Below are 19,756 nucleotides of genomic sequence, written 5' to 3'. Positions count from 1 at the left end.
GAAAGTCTTCTACTCTAATAGTTTCTTTCCTCAAACCAATGTTTCCCTGACTGTAATAACATGCAGAAATTTAAATGTACTGTTGCTGCTCAACTCCCTACATAGTGTCCCTTTAGATACCATCCCAAATAGTAGCCCAAGTGGTAATATGCTTCGTTTGGATTGAATGAGTAAAAAAAAAAAGGATTTATACTCGTGTCTTTGGAACTTAAAATAATGAGAGCATCAAGCAGCACCAGATATCTGTATACATTTCATAGAAACACTCGACTAGCTACAACCACAATATACAATTTCCCTCACTCTCTATCTGTACTTAAATCTAAACTGAGATTCCATGAAGAAAGCTTCTTTCCCAGAACTGCCTGTCTGCTTCCCAGTTAAATACAACATGGTAGCTTTCAAGTCCAATGTAAACAAGTTCTTGTTAAGCTGTACCCATAAATAATCTAATTCTACCCAGTTTACACCATTAACGATTACTATCACCTTCGTTCATTAACATGTATCCTCAAATGGCCTTCAGGTCCTCATAAGTGCCCCCCATTCCCAATGTTATAGATGATATCCAGATAGCATGATGATTGTCTATACTGTGGACTAAAGCATTCACTTTTACATTTTTTATTTATTTTTTTAAATCTTATCTTTGCACTATTCAACAGTTGACCAATTGTACTGCAAAGACTTTTCCGCCTTTGCTCAAATTTGCCCTAAGAATGAATGAGGATCCTCTCCTTCAAAGAAAATAATCACCTTTTATATTAGATATTAATAGAAAAACAAACATTTAATTATTTAAAACCTGCCGCTTCCAAATTTGCCATTGGTTTTATTCAAAATCTACCATTGACAATCGATGCATGGATACTTTTGTCTTATTTTTATATATATCTCTGGAGTGGTCTAGTATGTGTGGTGTTATATGTAAATATCTGGTGTCATTGAGATAAGACACGATTTTAAGACTAGCCTATTTCAAAATGATTGTCATCATGCTTTAAAATGTGAACATTGCAATTCTAGAATTTGCTATGTTGGTTGATCCCACTTATTCTTTTTCTTAATTCTGTTCTTTCGATATGAGTAACTTTAAAAACATTTAATTTGTAATGTATGAACTTAAGAAATATATATATATATATATATATATATATATATAAAATTTTTTACATTCGATTATGTTTAGAAAAGTTTTGAACTGGGTGCTTTTATTATTAGTGCTATGACCTTGTTTTTTAACTGTTCAATTTTAGTTTAATTTTTTTTTTTTTTTTTTTTTTTTTAAAAAGATATTTATTCAAAAAGTTAAAATTAGAATTTGAAAAAATATTATTTACCTAAATTAATGATATTTGCTTAATTAAATCCCCCCCCCCCCAAATAAGACTAAGTATAAGAATGAAAAAATTTTTTTTTTTTTTTAATTATATAAGTACTGAAAATAAAACAGTCTGCAGTTATTGGATTAATAAAGAAAAAAAAAAACTTTTTTTGGATAAAATAAAGTTTTTAATAGCTGAAATCATTGATGAGACCATGAGTTCCTTCTCTTTTGACTTTATCCATTTTGGATAACAAAGAGTTAATGACTTTAAAATAGAGGTAGATAATTAATTATTGCATAGAATAAAACCTTAGGCTGTGTAGATATCAAATATTAAAGTCTAAAAAAAGTTTGGCTGGCAAACAAACAAGATGGAAGGTGAACTCTGTAAAGAGGTCAGCTGAATTACGTCCTTATCAATCGTCCATCTTGAAAAAGTGTCAAACAAAGGGCAGGTAATCAGGAGCGAGAGTCGTTCAAGTGCGTATTTTACCTCCACTGTCAGCTGTTTTTGGTCTGTAGTAATTCGTTGGTGTGAGTTCAAGCTATAATATTATCTTTTTTCATAACTTTAAAGACTGGAGTCTCATAAATATTTGTTTCCAAACCTCTGCAACTTTTCTGACTGCAAAATTTGCCTAAAACAAAAATATTGGTAAATTTATTTAAATGTTTTTCTACATTCATTCAGTATAGTTAACAGCTAAGATATTGTAAACAAACAAAATATACAACAAAAAACTTTTACCAGATGCAAGAAAATTTAATTTTGTACAATTTTAAAGTGTGGAAACTGATTGTAATATTTATTATCTTTGAATATGTTCTTGTCACTTTCACTTAGCCCAACCAAGTAAATAAATAAATAAAAAAAAAAATAAAATAAAATAAAAAAAAATGGTGGTTGCTAATTTCAGGCTTAAAAGATAGAAGAAAAAAATTCCACTAATCCTAAGTCTGGGGGTGTTGCCAGTCAAACTTAGGGTTAATGGTAAGGTAAGTTTTTTTTAAGAAATGAAACCGATACCAGTCAACCATATTGAATTTTTTTATTGTATCTAAAAGGCACATTGACAAAATCTTATATTGAAATGGGTAAAAAAAAAAAAAAATAAAAAAAAAATAAATAAACAGCTTCATCATCTTCAGTTTATGGTCTGTTTTACCTACTGGTATGTATGTGTTGGTCGGCTTTTAGAAAAAATACTTCCAAATTAACCTATCTCTGGTTAGGACATTATTTGAACTAGATAACCATGCAACAGATTTTCTTTGGAAATCATTTCCTTAGTTGAGGTAAGATTTTTGTAGGCTGGATGCCCTTCCTGACACCAACAAAGTGGTATGATAAGGACACCATCTCTGGGTGATTGCTGACCAAAGTAAAATAGCACTTCACCTGCATTTTCAGATTTTTAAAATTATACAGGTCAGTGAAAAATTAAATTCTTGCATTTGGTAAAAGTTACTTGTACATTTTTTGCATTATCTTTTTGATTTCGCATTATTATCAGTGACAGAAAGAAATTTTAAACAGCTGGAAGCAATGCCGGGATAAGCAGAGTAACTGATTATTTTGGGCGTTTTCCTCCTCCAACACTGGTTGCCCTAACGAGGGCTTAAAATTTTAATCTATCCTACCTTTCACTTAGGGTTGAGGGGTGGGGCTCAAATGCTTCTAAAACTGACTATAAGATTGCTTGACCTTAGTGACCCAACAAGAATTTGTATACTTTCACACATTGTAAAATTCTGCGAACTAACTTTCAAAACATTCTTCTTGCATAAATAAAAATAAGTTTCTAATTCTGTTGTATTTCTGTGTTTAAAAGAATGATGGCACATTGATATATGAAAACATTATTATTGGCGACGATTACAGATGGTTGGGTGTTAGAGATGCATATATGGAAATTTGACGGGTCGATTCTTATCAGGCTAATCATAAAACAACAGCAATATCCTTTTCGGTTGTTACTATTAGGGCTGTGACAACAGCATATTCTTTTAATTGTTTTTACTCGAGTATATATCCGTGGCTTGTTACATTTAATGCATCTAAAACCAAGCTTTTATCTTTGCATCATTAACGCTCCGATACCCATCTGACATCAATTGAAATGAATGGTTCTCGTCTTGGGGAGGCCTCATGTTTTGACAAGCTTTTGGGCTTGGCCTTTACTCCTGATCTTAAATGGAATGCATTAAATCCGTTGTCAAGGCTGCTGGAAAAATGGTGGGATCCTTCTAGTGATCCAGTAAATATCTCGCTGCTGATGTAATTCTCTATCTATATAAGAGCCAGGTACGTCCAAGGATGGAGTACTGTTGCCACATCTGGGCAGGAGCTGCTAGAAAGGACTCTATCCTGCCTTGATAGAGTTCAAAATAGACTTCGTAGTCTTGTAGGGATGTCCTTTTCTCTTTGCTGCAACCTCTTTCTCACGGAAGAGATGTTGCGAGTTTGTCTCTGCATTATCGTTATTTTCATAGCAAGTGCTCGGCTGAGCTCCAATCTATAGTCCCCCCCCCTCTCCCCAGACTTTCACAAGAAACACCCGTCTAGCAGAAACACTATGACTAATTTCCCCCACTCTTTATCTGTGCCTAAACCTAAACGTAGATTCCATGAACAAAGCTTCTTTCTTACAACTGCACGCCTGTGGAATTATTTTCAGTTTTCCTGCTTTCCAGCTGACTACAATATGGTTGTCTTCAAGTCTAATGTAAACAAGTTTTTGATGAACTGTTCCATATAAGTTAACAAATTTACTGAATTTCCATTAACGATTACTATATTGTCCAACATCTACTGTACACTCTTTAACCCTTATCCTCGAGTGGCCTCTTGACCTTGATAAGTGGCTATGCCTATGTAAAAAAACAAAAAAAAAAAAAACTTATGTTTTTATATAGACGGATGTGGTTCTCGGTTGATTAAGTGTGTCTGTGTCTGATATATACCTGAGAGTCAAAAGAATGAAACTAATATTCTATTGTCAGAGCCCTACTTATTATATAACAATTTCTGACCCCCTTCAAATGCCTCTTTTAGGATGGTATTGTCACTGAAGCCACACTCCAAGGACTTTTATTCAGCCATCGTCAAGCACTGGATTGGGCTGATTTCGATTACACCTGTTTTAACTTTTTGCTGAAAATGACCCTTCAAACATAATACTTTTAACTTTTCTGACAAATTCTTTTTTTTTTTTTTTTTTTTTTTTTTTTTTTTTGGTACATTTGATAATTATTGTTCTTGCAGGTGCATGCTTTTGTCAAAACTATCTCTTTAGATATTAACAAAATTTTAGGTTCACAAGTTTTACTCAAATGACCTTTTGGTACATTTGATAATGCAAGGGTACGTTTTTGTCAAAAATAATCAACACACATGGCACAAATATTCAATGTTCCTAAATAATAATGATTTAGAAGTAAAGACACTAATTTTCCTATCTAATTTACACATGCGTTTGTGGTGCATACACACGTATGTAAATTAGATGGCCATGCTGAGTAAGAGTCACTTTCTCTAAAATGTTCAGCACGTTAATAAATAGAAAAGTGGTTGAATCAACGGAATGAGAAGAGCTAAGATAAATAAATAAATCTTGAGACAATAGATACCCCTCCACCCTATAATTAAGAAACAAGAATTGCGCAATCACCAACCACACCTCTCTTGAGTTGTTACTACCTTATTTTAGTGGCACAGAAGTGCAAGACAATTGGAAATAATGCCGAGATAAGCAGTGCACATACAGCACTTGGTATTTCAAAATGGTCACCCATTTAGTACTGACAGAACTCAATGTTGCTTTACTTCGGTGATTTAAGCAGAACCAGTGTGTCAATGATTGTGCTGTATATGCAAATACATAAATAGCTAAACATGATATAGGTGACTTGTTCAGTTAATTATAAATTACGGCTAAGGAGAACAGATTTTTTTTATGTGATAAAATTATATATATGAAAAAAAAAAAAAAAAAAAGTTGGGAAAAAAATGTTAATTGTTTTAGCTTTAATATTTATATAAATAGATGCCAAAAAAAGTCTACGTTCCAAATTCCAATGTGTTCATCTTAACATTTCAGCATGTTAAAATATTTCATTCTTGGTAGCACCTGTTTCGTGGCGCAGAAACAATCATGGAATTATGGCAATTTTTTAATATTTTCTGCCCTGACTCCTCAGAAGAACTCGTTAACTTCAAAAAGGAAAGAAAAATAAAATTGATCTAAAGAGTATTTGCATTGTGTTTTATATTTATGCCATTTTTTAATTTATTTACCATATTATATATTGGATCACCATAAAATGAAGTCCTTGTCTATGTTCCTTTAAAAATATTTTTAATTAATTTTCAAGGTATGTGCTAAAACAAAATTATGTTTAGCAAAATATTCATTATGGATAAAGACATTTCCTCTGAAGAGATGAGCCTTACATCGAAAATCCATGAATTAAGGAAAGAACTTTAAATGTTGTGTATTCTTTGTTCAAATAATAAATTTGTTTAAAAAATTCTGTATTTTACTGAAAAAAATTTAAATATAAAACCTATAATTTTATTTATTTCATATATAATTGTAGGTTATATAAAAATAAGTTCTGCATGTTAATAATGAAATCTAAGACTGTACATATTAATAACTAGTATTAATAGCAAAATAAGACAATTTATATTATAAAAGTGAATGTTAAGTGTGTTCATCTTATTTTATTATTTTATTTATTTTATTTTTTTTTTAAATCGCTCCAAACAATACTCATTTGGTTGGGCAGGTAGACGCACTGAGAGTATTTGTAATGATAGTTGTAACTGGTAGAAAAGTTGATTATTTTACAGGATGATGCAAGAATTTGTTTATATTAGATTTGAAAATGAAATGTTATAGTCAGCTGGGAAATAGCCCCATGATAATGTTCCACAGATGAGTTCTAGGAAAAAAAACTTTGCTCATAGAAGTCCAGCTTAGTTCTATGTACATAGAGGAAGAAATGAAATTGATTCAAATTTAATTGCTTAAATAAACGATTTTAATGGAATCTTCCAGTGTTCTTTTGCTAGTTAAAGCTGTTGAATATGAAGATTGAAAATAAAATACTCTTTTTCAATTTAAGAAAAATGTCAAACCATTTAAAAATAAATAAATCCTTTTAATAACTGAAAACATTGGTGATATGTCCATGAATTTTTTTTTTTTTAACAAAGTCCATTTTTGAAAACCAAAGAAAAAATTTTTAAAATATAGATAAATCATTAATTAATACATAAAATCAAAGCTTAGACTGTGTAGATATCAAATATATCAGCTTTAAAAAGTTTGGCTTGAAAACAACAAAAATTCAAGGCGACCTTTGTAAAGAGGTCAGCCAAATTACGTCCTGCTCGATCGTCCATCTTGAAAAAGTGTCAAACAAAGGGCAGGTAATAAGTGGGGCGAGTCGTTCAAGTGCGTATTTTACCTCAACTGTCAGCTGTTTTCGGTCTGTGGTAACTCGTTGGTGTATGTCCAAGCAATACCAGTGTCTCCTTCCACAGCCTTAGTGACAGGAGTCTCCCCAAGTTTGGTTTCCAGTCCTTTCCAACTTCTTTGATTTAAAAATTCATCTGGAACAAAAATATATGTAAATTTATTAAATTATTTTTCTGAGTTTTTAATTTTTTTTTCTCTAGATCTACAGATATATTTTGTAAGCAATTGCTAGAATAAGGACAAGAAAAATATGTTGAGTCATTTCAAAACGTTGCAATTGGTTTGGATTTAAAGACTTTTTACATAACTTACCTGTATTTACTGAGCATTGAATAGAAATTCAAAGATGATCAATTCTAAAGGAATGGTGATCTTTATGGCTTTATTTATTAAATATCAATAATATAATTAGCTTAATCAATCATTAAAAACATAAATCATAAAAAAATAAGAGCAATTTATATTTATAAGTACTAAGATTATACATCCAAAAACGTATGTTTTAAGTTTCCCAAAATGCATATTAAAATTGTATACAAAGACTCGTGGTATAGTGAATAAAGTATAACTTACTGTATTAGTAGTAGAAGTTTCAATACTCAGTGCGGGCAACAATCAAAATACAATCACAAATTACTTAAGACTTCTACCTGATCATGGCTGACAGAACTAGAGCAGCTAACATGGATTAAAGAGTTCAATTCCAAATTCCATACTCGATTTTGACAGAAAGATATACCTGAAAGTTACATCGGCCAAGACATGAAAATAACTCAGGATTAGAATCGTAGTTTGAATAATTCAAATAATATGTATCAAAATTATATCGAATGAACTTCTATAATATAAATCTCACCTATCTGTTTAAATGTATGCATGTACATTTGTCTGCCTAAAACTTGCGATGGATTTTCACAAAATCAGTATTATTTTGAAGCTCGACCTTTCGTACGACAAATATCGAAAAATTGGCTAAAAACATTAATTCCTTCACTCTCAACCGGGCAGTTTTTTTACAAATCATCATACCGGTTCGAATGATTGTACTAAGTTCAACATTACGAACTTCCGGTCGCATCATGGAGTAGGGGTAAGACGTTTTCTTTCACTTTCTTTTCTATCTTTGCGTCACGGGTTCAAGCCTGCCTGCTGGCCTACTACCACTTTTTTTTTTTTTTTTCTCAACACAAACCTCTGGGCACCCAGGCTAGTCAAATAGAAAAGTGAAACTGAAGAATTAACAGTATTAATACGTGTCACTTATAAAAAAAATTTTTTTTTTTTTTTTTTTAACAGTTTACTACAGTACAGGTTCAAGGCATTACCACTGTTAAAGTATTAAGCTAAGTGAATTTTATTATAATTTATTAATATAACTATCCCATAGGATATCGAGTCCTTTGTTTGCTCAAGATCTACGGTCTTAATTTAATTCTATCCCAGTTGAGAAGTTGGTTTTCTTGTTTATATATAAGTTAGGTATGTTTGTTTATATATCATTAAAAAAAATATTTATATATATCTGTAGTAATAATTACATTAATAATAATATATATATATATGCGCAAGGGGTTGTAATGTGGAATATATTTAGTTTGATGCAAAAAAGGTGGAAGACTTTTGTGAAAGTTCAGGTACTTCTGATTTCTATGAAATTTTAACACTAGATATTAGAAATCAATTAATTCCTCAAATTTCAGTTTCTTTTGGATATTTAAGAGGTATTTTTTTTTTGGGGGGGGGGGGGTACAACTTCTGATTTGAATTTAATCCATAATCATTAGACATAACTTGAACAATTTCAATTTTTGAATTTCAACTTCTTAAGATGTAAGCTTAAATGGTCTCAAGTTAAAGATATTTTCTGGAATCCAAATTAAATTAAGGATTCTAGATATAAAGTTTACTATCTTGATTTTAGTCTTTATCAGTAGGACATAAAAGTGGTGTAAACTTTTTCTATTCAAGGAATTCATTTTATCCATCCTGGGCAAGGTATTCTTGTGTGTGTATTATATATACACAGGCGGCAAAAAGAAAGTCCGCACTTGTAATTTTTTAAAAAATTGCAAATTTAATGTAACTGTTTGAACCAACTATACCTCATTTATTTGGCCTTTTATTCTTCTATAATTTTACCTGTTTATATTTGACTTTTAATTGAAATATTCTAGTGTTCACGTCAATTTAAAAAAATAACTTCAAATTAAGGAGGCAAAAAGAAAGTTTGCACAATGGAAAATTGTTATTTGAATGTAACTTAAGGACATTAATGCAACACAAATACAATGAATTAGTTAATATTAAGTAGCATAGCCCTTCTGCAGTTTGACAGCTAGCAATCTTTTGGGAATTTCTGTACTGCAGCAATAGTCCAGGGAAAGGGCATCTCACTTTTCATTAATTTTTGTCCAAAGTTCTTCCAAATTTCAAATTTTATCATTGCATAGCTGTTGCCTGTATGTAATGCCGTACGTTTTCAATAGGATTGAGGTCTGGAGATTGTGCAGGCCAATCCAAACATGGAATATCGTGCTCTTCCAGGAACCTCTTGACAATGCCAGCTGTGTGAATGGGAGCATTATCCTGCATGAAGATGGGGTTATCATCCAAATTCCAACCAAAGTAGGGTAAAAAATGCTCAGTCAACATATTAATGTACTTGGTTGAATTAATTCGATCTTGCAAGCAAACTATAGGCCCTGGACCGTTGGTATTAATAATACCCAACACCAAAACTGAACCTCCATCATGTTGCAGAGTTGAAACTGACCGCCTAGGATTAAATTCTTCCTCTTTCCTCTGACGGACATACTGCCTAGCCTATTGAACTTGCTTTTGTCGCTAAAAAGCACTTTTAAGCAATATGAAAAGTCATGATCTTCATTGCATCTGACGAAGTCCAGACGGCACTTTCTGTTCTTTACAGAAATCATTGGTTTGCGTCTTGCAACATATCCTCGCAAATTAAATTCCTTTAATCTGTTCTTGACAGTAGAAAGAGAACACTTTTTAACAAGATTGCATTGTTGTTGAATTTGGGGGGGCCGTTTCAAATCTGTTTCTTAGGCTGCAGAACTTGATAGCATTGTCTTCCCTGTTAGAAGTAACACTAGTATGACCAGATTTAGGGGCATCACTAACACTGCTGGTGTTTTGGTGCTTTTGCAAAGTCTTTTGTACCGTTTTCTCATCACATTTCAATCTGCGGCTGATTTCTCGATTGGATTAACCAGAAAGGTGGAGATTAATGAACTCCTGACAATCATTAAGAGTAAGCTGTGGCATATGGATTAAATGTTACGTTGTATAACCTGGAACAAGAACAATTACGATTAGAGATGCTTTGTTGCTTCTTGGTGGATATTTTAAACTGATTTAGGGGTGATAATTTAAGCTGGTTATAAGCGAATTTGTTGCTCCGGACTTTCTTTTTGCCTCCTCAATTTGAAGTTATTTTTTTTTTTTAAATTGATGTGAACACTAGAATATTTTAATTAAAAGTCAAATATGAACAGGTAAAATTATAAAGGAATAAAAGGCAAATCAAATGAGGTATAGGTTGTTTAAACAGTTATATTAAATTTAGCTTAAATTTGCAGTTTTTAAAAAAAAATTACAAGTGCAGACTCTTTTTGCTGACATTGTGTATATATATATATATATATATATTGTATTGGTAGTAATTATTTGTTTGTTCAAAACAAAATATATAAGTGTGTCACCCAAAAGAGTGCTACAATGTTTAGACAGAGCCAAAATAAGTGAATTTAGTTTACAAACAAATGGCTACACATAAGCATACATGTTTCAGCGAAAACCCAGTAAGGGAATTGCTTCGTCAGGCCAAGGACATCTCTGGCTGTTTCAACTCAAACATTGCCTATTTATAACTAGGACTACATCATATTTAAGTGTAAAGGGGGAGACAGGACCTAAAGAGAAAGTATATACATTAAAATGTGATCATCCCTTATGTTAATTATATTAATTTATTTTTTTTTTTATTTTCTTTTATTTATAGTGCGTCAAGAGTTTCAAGTAGAGTTTCAATATTATCAGTAAACTCCTAGTTCAGTAGGTAAGTTGTGTAGAATAGGAACCCCAGTTTTAAAAAAAGGTAACGGCTGTATTCAATTGTAATATGTATATCATAAGTATAATTATTTATTAACATTAATATTAATCAGTTAAAATATATAGTTATGTGAATAATTCATTAGGCCACTAACGTTTAAAGTAAAATAAATAGTTTACGTTTTTTGAAAAAAGTTTACGATGTAATGAATAATTAACGAGATAATGTCAGTTATATTATTCATTGTAAATGCTAACGTTTAAAAAAAACTTACGTATAAAATAAATGGTTAACGTGTAAATAAATTAGTGTCCGTATAATATTACTTTTGTAAATTCTAACGTTTCAAAAATTACGTATAAAAATAGGTGATTAAAGTATAAAGGAAACTCTTTTCTAATTGTTGAGCACGTTCAGTTGAAATAAAGTTGGTCAATTTAGCTTGTATGTCTAGATCATATAATGATTAGATCACTCTGACAGACATTAAAAACATTTTTAAAAAATAAATGTTTAAATTTCAACAGTATTTCTCGCGGTTAACGATAGCTGGATGGATTAGGTCCTTGCTAATGAGGTCAGAGATGGCTTCTGTTGCCGGGTTCGAATCTATCGGTTGGTGTTAATCGTGACACCTTGCACTGATGATTCCCGAAAGGATAAAACACTAGTGTCTGTATGTATTTAATAAGTATTATAGTAAATAATTATATATATCATCTCTATCCAGGCTCGAGGCATTCAAAAGTAGGAACTAATGAACACAACGAGGTTGTTAAAATATTGCTCGATAACAAGAGCAAAATATTTTTTTTATGGTTTATTTGAAGGTAAACAATTAGTGTTTTTTCTATAGCGTTGAATGGTTCAGGGTCGACTGACGAAGTCTCATTGACAAACAGATAGCTGTTTGTAGTGACCAAATGTAATTATTTACCTTTTGAATGAAATATATATATAATTTATATGGAAGTTTTAAAAGCCAAAAGCAATGCGGAAAGGACCGGAATCATGAGAGTAAAGAAAAGAAAAAGAAACAAGCAAATAGACAGGTATGTTTGAGTAGAGAAATGTCTAACTGTTTATTCATCTATTATTCCTCACCTTGGAAACGAATATATATATAATATAATTTAATGTTAAACATATTTGACACCTGGTAAATCAGCTAGTTAAACTCTAATATTTTTTTTAAAAACAAAATAAGTATTATAAGTATTATTCTAAAAACAAATACACAAACGCTATACTTTCTCCATAATTATGTCAACTTCCTTGCACAACTGAGCAGCTATAAAAGTCTAATAGCAATGTAAATGAATGGGGAGCTGCCGTTTAACACTCAAGGGTTTCCTTTGGAATCAACTACAAATACACAAGAAAAAAAGAGAGAAGTTTCTAGAGCAACAGACTTTGAAGATTTATTTTTACCTGCTGTTTTGACATTAATTGTAGTGACCGACATGGCATCTGGACGGCTCAAGATGACAGTTGATGGTTCAGGTTGATCTGGATCTTCCCCCAGGGAACGCATTTTCCCCGTTATCAAGGAAACATCTGTATTATCAAAGGCTTCCTCAGGCTGAGGCACATAACAAGCAGCACCTACACAAAAGAAAAAAGATGGATGAAATAAAAAGGGTAAAAAAAAAGAAAAGGAAAAAAAGATAAAGAAAAAAAAAATAGTGAAAATCCTTTCAATTTTGATTTATGATCTCATTTAGTTTTTGGGTTATTTTGATAAAATATGAATCCAAACAAAGTTTAATTTTTTTTTCTTTACAAATGTAAAATTATTTCTATTGTGTCATTAATATTTTTTTTCCAAGTTACTTCAAGTTAGGTTTCTATTTGCAGTGACTGGTCGTTTATATTTTATGTTGACCAAGTGAAGCATGCGTGGTCCCTCATGAATGCACAGAGAACGAGGCATAAAAAAAATGACTAAGTTCATCATGTCCCCCGCCCCCATTAGACCCCAAAGTCCCAAGAGGACGTCAAATCCTGGTGAAAATGAACAAACAGTGCAATTTTAAGCCTTAACATATGTAAATTTGAGTTCTATGCAAAAAAAAAAAGCCCCCCACCACCACCACATTTAGCCCCAAAAATCCCCATGGTCTTAACATATTTAATGTTTGAGTTCAGCACCATGCAAAACTGTTAAATAGATATACACAGAAAATTTGGACAAATATGGTAAAATAGTCCCAAAAATAGAGTGTTTTTGTTAGCCCTGAAAGAGCCCCTGGGGCACATCCAAGAGTTGTCGCAAAGTATAGACAAACAAAATTATATAGAAATCAGTTAGTTACAACTTTTCAGAAAGTTTTATAAAAATTCCAGGCATCAATTTTTTTAATAAGCACAAAGTGTCAATTTTAGCCATTTTAACCCAAAAGGAAACCCCTAGTGGGGCAACCAGAGTTTTTCCGGAAAATCCATTCTGTTACTTTTTTACTCACATCATGTTTAATGTTTGTGCAAAATTTCAAAAAATTCCAAGACATAGTTATTGACAACAGTGTGGACAGACGAATGGACAAGGGTGAATTTACAGGTCCACCTTCCTTTGTTGGAGGACAAAAAAAAAAAAAAAAAATTTTTTTTTTTTTTAATTTAGTGCATGTGATATTGTGTATCTTCATGCATGTAGAAACAGGGCCACTAACCAATATGGTGAGCTTAATATAGATATTATAAAAAAAAAAAATTCAAATTGAAAACTTTAGTCAACGTAATATGAAATGTTTGCACCATTAAAAATGTATTTCTGTTTGTTTTTACATAGTTCAAATCTGAAGTTTTTTTTTTTTATTGATTTCCTATTAAAAGAAAAATCTAGCTTGATCTCTCATGTGCTATGAATCATATTAAGAAGATTGAATGTGTTAGCTGTTGAAAAATAAATCTTATGATCAATCAAAGTTATGATTCATTGTCATTTTTTTTTTTTTTTTTCCGAGTGGGTAAATAGGATTTTGTACAATGTTTAAGGTTGTTTAACCCCACCTCCCCAAAAATTAGGACTTTTTCTGAACATAATAGGGCACTTTTTTCATGATGGTGTAATTTTTAAAAAAAAGGTACAGATTTCTTCTTACCAGGAAGTAAAAGTCGAAAGTCTGTGTAATAATCACCAGTCCATTCTCTGTTTGGGTTCAATGCTATTTCCACTTCAAATGGAGTCACAATCGGCTGATAGAATTCCTTGGAATCGATTAAAGTGTTCTCCGAACAAGCAACATGCACAAAGATATCAATCTCTAAGAAATTGGACAACTTTGCGATATTCAATTTACCAACAACGAAAGTGTAGCTTTTCTTCCCAGCCTTCTTGATCAGATTCTCGAGATGATGAACGCAGGAAAGATAGTCAGATACTCCAAGCGTGCCAACCAAAACACCAATCACATTAGCATCTTTGATCTTTTCAACAAGATAATAGCGCCGCATCAGTTGCCGGTTCTGCAAGGTTTCCTGCTTGGCAAGCTGCAGTTTTGGGTTGTATGTAAAAGATGGACATTTTGAAAAGCTGAATATCAGGTTCAATAAGAAATGGCCTGGTTCTCCGATGTAAAAAATAGAATAGTCTTCAATTGATTCCGATTCAGGAATGGTAAAGAGACGTTGGCATTTTGAGAAATGTTGCCCATTGCTATTACAGTTTGGTTCTTTCTTGTTCTGAGGAATGTCCAAGTCAGTAATTACAACATTGGTATACGTTTCGAGCGATGTCCGGATCTCATCTATAAAAAAAAAAAAAATATTAGAAACATGATCAATAATATGAATTATACCAATGCAGTATCATCAACATCATATTGGATTTTTATTTTGTTTCACTGGAAATCGCTTAAGACAAGGCATAAAGCTACTTGATTTAATGAGCTAAAAAAAAAATACTTCAAGGTCAAAAACGAACCAACAATAAGTGTTATATCGATAGATTTTGACCCAGAAGACAGTAATTTTTCCCTCTTTGTCAGAAACATTGCTCAAGGAATGTGAGAACTAAAGGACAAAATAAGAGAATTGAGAATTACGAGGTTGCAGATTATAAACCTAAAGTCCACTTTCTACTCTCCATAATCTCCATCGTTTAATGTCTATTTCACAGGGCTCTACATTTGTGAGTGATTTTTCAAAGTGACGACTAGAAATAATGAAACGTTTATCTTTTGGCGATTGTATTTTTTTCACCAACTATTTTCTAAAGCCACTGAGTGAAAAATATCTTTTCAACTTTTTTTTTATAAAACGAGTAAAGTCAAATTATTTAAACAATAAAAGGTTTAACAGAACAATATACTTTTTTTTTTTTTTTTTTTGATGAAGGCTGTTTTTTTAAAAAAACATCTGAAGAAATTTCAATGTTTATACCTTCAAGTCTCAACATAAAATTCGGTGTATATTTAGAATTACACTTATTTAAATACAAATGAAGAAATATTTTTATGATGTACGTACTCCTCACAGAACAAAGATGTCATATTCCAAAAATCATATGAGTTTGGCTAGATACTTTTCTATTTGGCTAGTAAGCAAAAATATCTAGTTGTCAAAGGTCAGCTAAAGATAAATTTGTCTGTGGAGCCCTGTTTCATATATTGGATGGCTTTTAGAAATGGACTTTCAAATTCATCTATCTCTGGCCAGGTTTTTATTTACCCCTCTTTCTCTAACGTTTATTCTTATCAGTTACTCCCATGTTTTTTCTTGACTTTTCCCTGCCAACTGACCGTGCTATTTCAACTCTTTTACATCTCGCATGCATGTGTGTACAGCGAGGCTTGAGGACATATGTTGCATGGAGAGAAATGATATGAAAATGATACCATGAATATGTAATGCGAGTCTTAAAGACGGGCTTGTGCATGAGTACACTAGTCCAGGAAAGAAGCAAATTCAACCCAACCAGGAGTAACGCTGTTACTGTTACAACTCTCGTCTAATAATGCTCTGCTGGTTAAATAATGGTACAAGTTTCCTGTACTTACTCCAACCAATTTTGACTCTTGCTTTGGCACCAGCTCCTCCCTGTGCTCAATTATACACAGATTAACATAGTTACCCAACACTGTCTGAGATCATGGACAAAAAAAAAAATAAGAAAAGCTAAAAAAATTTTTAAATTATGAACATTTTTCTTTTAAAACTTCTCTATCTCTCTCTATACCCTTTCCTTCTTTTCTCTTCTGAAAAAAAATTTTTTTTTTTTTTTTTGGGGGGGGGGGACAAAACTAATCCTATGCAGGTTTAACCAGCTTCCTCCAAACGAGAAAATTCCATGGGCGTATGAAATTTTCAAGCCATCCCCAGTCGCACGTATATCCCCATTAGGGGAGATGACGACATTAGGTTTTTGCAACTTTTTTGCAGGGAGGTGTCAATGTCCTCTTACATACAACACCTGGAATTCCTAAATTGGTCACCCATTTTAGTAGTGACCAGGCTCAACGTTGCTTAACTTTGGTGATCTAATGAGAACCGGTGTGCCAACATGATTATGCCGTATATTACTAAAATATGCAGATAACAATAAATAAAACGAACAGATCCTGCAATCTAGAAATCTTTCTTGTAATAAGATCTAGACACAATGCAACAATGGATCACAGATTGGTCACCGAAACGTCTTTGAAGAAAAATGGAAATGCATTTTGGTGGATTTAATTACATTACGCTACACTAAAATTATTTTTTAAATAGAAGTTTTTAAAAGTTTCGTTTTAGTACCTTAAACTATCAGATTTCTTGTGACCCGTCAGCATGCACATCCCCGACAAACCCTAACAAGCAGTAAAATCCCACCCCTTCACTATAGAGGTCTGTAAATGCTGGAAAGCTTTCTTCTCTAATAGCTGCTTCCCTCAAACTGCTAGATATTGGAACTCCCTCTGTTTCCTGCTTCTCTAGATGTACCAACATGCAGAAAATTAAATTTAATATGAATAGACATCTTGCTGTTCAATTCCTTACACAGTGCTCCTGTAAGCATGCTTCTGAATAGCAACCCTTTGCCACCATGTGGCAATATTTTATGAGTATAAAAGGAAAAAAATAATGTGTAGGTGATGTAGAGACAAGAAACAGTCGTACGAGAAGTGATCACACAATTTTATTGAGATGGAGTTCATGTACGTATTTTGCGTCAAAGTTTCATGTTTAGGTCAGTGAGTTAATGCTACAAAAATATGTAAATCGTAAACAATTGTTACTTACCAACGGCATGAGAGTAACGGACATCATAGAATACGATGACTTTATTTTCGGGATCAGGGAAAAAGTTGCAGAACTTTTCACAGCAGTCAGCCACATCTAACGCTTGCTGATCAAAGATAAAAAATACTGGCAGACGTTTAGTTGGATTCAGGCAGGCATAACCAAAATGGAGTATGCTGTCTGCATTGTAATGTTGGGCAGCCACTTCATCAACACAGCAGCTTAAAAAAAGAAAACATTTAAAAAATTTATGGTTATGAATTTTTGAGATAAGGATTATTTGTATTATTTAGATCCTTCGGACTACTGTTCTCATCTTGAACGTTATTTTTCACAACGTTTCAGTCCATGTAACCTCTGACCTTCTTCAGCTGCATCTTGTCAAATGTCTTAGGAATGTTTCTGTTGAACTCGGGAATCTGCACAGAATTTTGAATGGAACCTTTTATTTAATCCATGCGAGTCGTTCCGTCAGCCATGACCAAGTAGAAGTCCTAAGTAATTCGCAAATTGTATTTTGTCATCCACATTGAGGATTAAACTTTCAACTTCCAGAAGAGTGTAACTTTTACAACTGAATTTTACCAAATACTCTATTCACATAGCCCAAGTTCAACTGAAAGATTCCTAAGTTCAACAAGATACATCTGAAGAAGGTTGGATGTTACATGACTGAAATTAAGAATGCTGACTGCATTATAATGTTGGGAAACTACTTTACGAACACAGCAACTAAAAAAAAATCAAAAAAATTTATGGATCTAAATTTTTGAGATAAGGATTGATTATTTGTATTTAGATTCTTCGGACTACTATTCTCATCTTAAGCATTATTTTCACAACATTTCGGTTGATGTAACCTCTAACCTTCTTTAAGTACATCTTGTCGAACTCAGGAATCTTTTTGTTGAACTCAAATCTGCACAGAATTCCGAATAGAACCCTTTATTTAATCCATGGGGATAGCATGCTCTTGTTTTGTCAACCATGACTGGGTAAAAGTCCTAACTAATTAGTTATTGTATTTAGAGTGCCGTCCACACTGAGGATTGAACCTCCAACCTTCAGAAGAGTGTAACTTTTACAACTGAATTTTACCAAATAATCTATCCAGTGAATCACATGGCCAGAGTTCAACAGGAAAAAGAAAATTTATTTAAATAAAACAAAACAATAAAAACAAATAGAAGAAAATTCATGTTAATAAAATGTCTTCTGAGAAGGAGTTCAAATCTTATCAGATCTAATGCAGTAATGCATGTACTAATACTGCTGGGAAAGGCATGACAGTTCATATCAGAACTGCCCCTATGCTCTATGCTTGAAAAAAAAAAAAAAATCTGTCTGCTATAGCACTTGACTTAACTGATTGGTTAACCGTCGGCATAAACAACTACATAACCTTTAAGATATTTCAACAGAAACCGAACAGCCAGCCATGGTACATCTCTGAATGTGCTGCCACCATTGCACATAGAAACCACTATTTCAATTGCTTTAAACATAATAGATGTTTTGAAACTAAAATCGCTTTTAGAATTACTGTAAAAGGATAATAGAAAACGCGAGAGTCATATGCACAGTCCATCAAAATCAAAGTAGAACAGAGGCTTCGCTCCCATGAGTTTTGACTTATAACAAACAAGATCCTGAACAGATGCGTGTTCTGTCCCGATTATCATCAACAAGCTTGAGATAATTTTGTCAGCATTTGACAAAGGCAAACTCTTTGCTAAGAAATGTGGATCAAACTCAACCCTATGCGATCAGGGCCACCTACCTCCCAGATTTCCTCAAAAGAAAATAACCTGGGTGACATTCACATATATGTTCAAGATGTTTCCATACTCAACAAAAACCTTGATGCCAGTAAAGCAACTGGTCCTGTATTTCAATCATAGTACTCAAAAAGCTGCAACTGGAACTAGCATTTTATTCTTGCAACGCTGTTCAGTTGTTGCCTAAAAGAGAATTGTTTCCGAACATCTTGGAAAACCTTGTTAGTCTTAAAAATACTGGAGATTGGTCTTCTATGTCTCAGTACAGACCAGTTAATCTTTTATATATCAAAAGTAAGGTGCTTGAAATCCATGCTAAATAGAGAAATTGTCAACCATCTTGGCAAAAACAATCTATGCAATATGGTTCCTGTCCTGCTGATGTACTACATCAGCAGGACAGAAACCATATTGTAATTTTACATAGAATCAAAATACTTCTTTCATCATAAAAAGATTTCTCATTGCATTAATATTTTCATGAAATATATAGACTAGTTACACTACACAATTAAGGCTTGAGAGCCTAGTCTATCCTACTATTTGATTCAAAGCCAAAGAGAGAGTGAGAGAGAACGAGAGAGAGGATATTTGGATTGAGACTTTTCCCTGAGGAAATAAAAATGATGCAGTAGGCTAGAACAGACATGCAATCTGAAATAATATCAGTCTTTCTCTGCTCATTGCTTTCAGTTGTCCTGAATTTTATGGAACTCAAGCAATGCTAGTTCAGGTGAGGTGTAGTTGGGGATTATGCCCCCCCCCCATTATTGACTTCATGCATGAATTGGAAAAGTCTGAGTCGCACGTCTACACAGGTCTGAACGCTTCTTTCTTAGAGCTGCCCACCTATGGAACACTG

The 19,756-nt window shown here is 32.7% G+C and overlaps 1 protein-coding gene and 1 pseudogene across 2 annotated transcripts in view; both read right to left on the bottom strand.

Moving 5' to 3' along the window:
- Nucleotides 1–1,489: 1,489 nt before the first annotated feature.
- The window catches only part of LOC145280046 (2-(3-amino-3-carboxypropyl)histidine synthase subunit 2-like), a 37,552-nt gene continuing 19,285 nt past the window's right edge, over nucleotides 1,490–19,756 (bottom strand). The window contains exons 4-8 of one of the 2 annotated variants that reach the window (XM_080131725.1): nucleotides 17,117–17,337; nucleotides 13,996–14,640; nucleotides 12,323–12,496; nucleotides 6,803–6,947; nucleotides 1,490–1,965 (exon numbers count right to left, since the gene is read on the bottom strand). In XM_080131725.1, coding sequence (XP_079987851.1) covers nucleotides 6,811–6,947; nucleotides 12,323–12,496; nucleotides 13,996–14,640; nucleotides 17,117–17,337 — 1,177 coding nt within the window. In that variant the 3' untranslated portion in view covers nucleotides 1,490–1,965; nucleotides 6,803–6,810. Of the gene's footprint in view, nucleotides 1,966–6,472; nucleotides 6,948–12,322; nucleotides 12,497–13,995; nucleotides 14,641–17,116; nucleotides 17,338–19,756 lie in introns of those variants that run through there. The other variant, XM_080131724.1, reaches the window with a different exon arrangement.
- On the bottom strand, nucleotides 16,293–16,411 carry LOC145280440 (5S ribosomal RNA; annotated as a pseudogene).

The sequence above is a fragment of the Euprymna scolopes genome, chromosome 7, assembly GCF_053919585.1.
Source record: "Euprymna scolopes isolate OS-2025 chromosome 7, ASM5391958v1, whole genome shotgun sequence".
Taxonomy (NCBI): domain Eukaryota; kingdom Metazoa; phylum Mollusca; class Cephalopoda; order Sepiida; family Sepiolidae; genus Euprymna; species Euprymna scolopes.
This window is presented reverse-complemented; position numbering and strand designations above follow the sequence as displayed.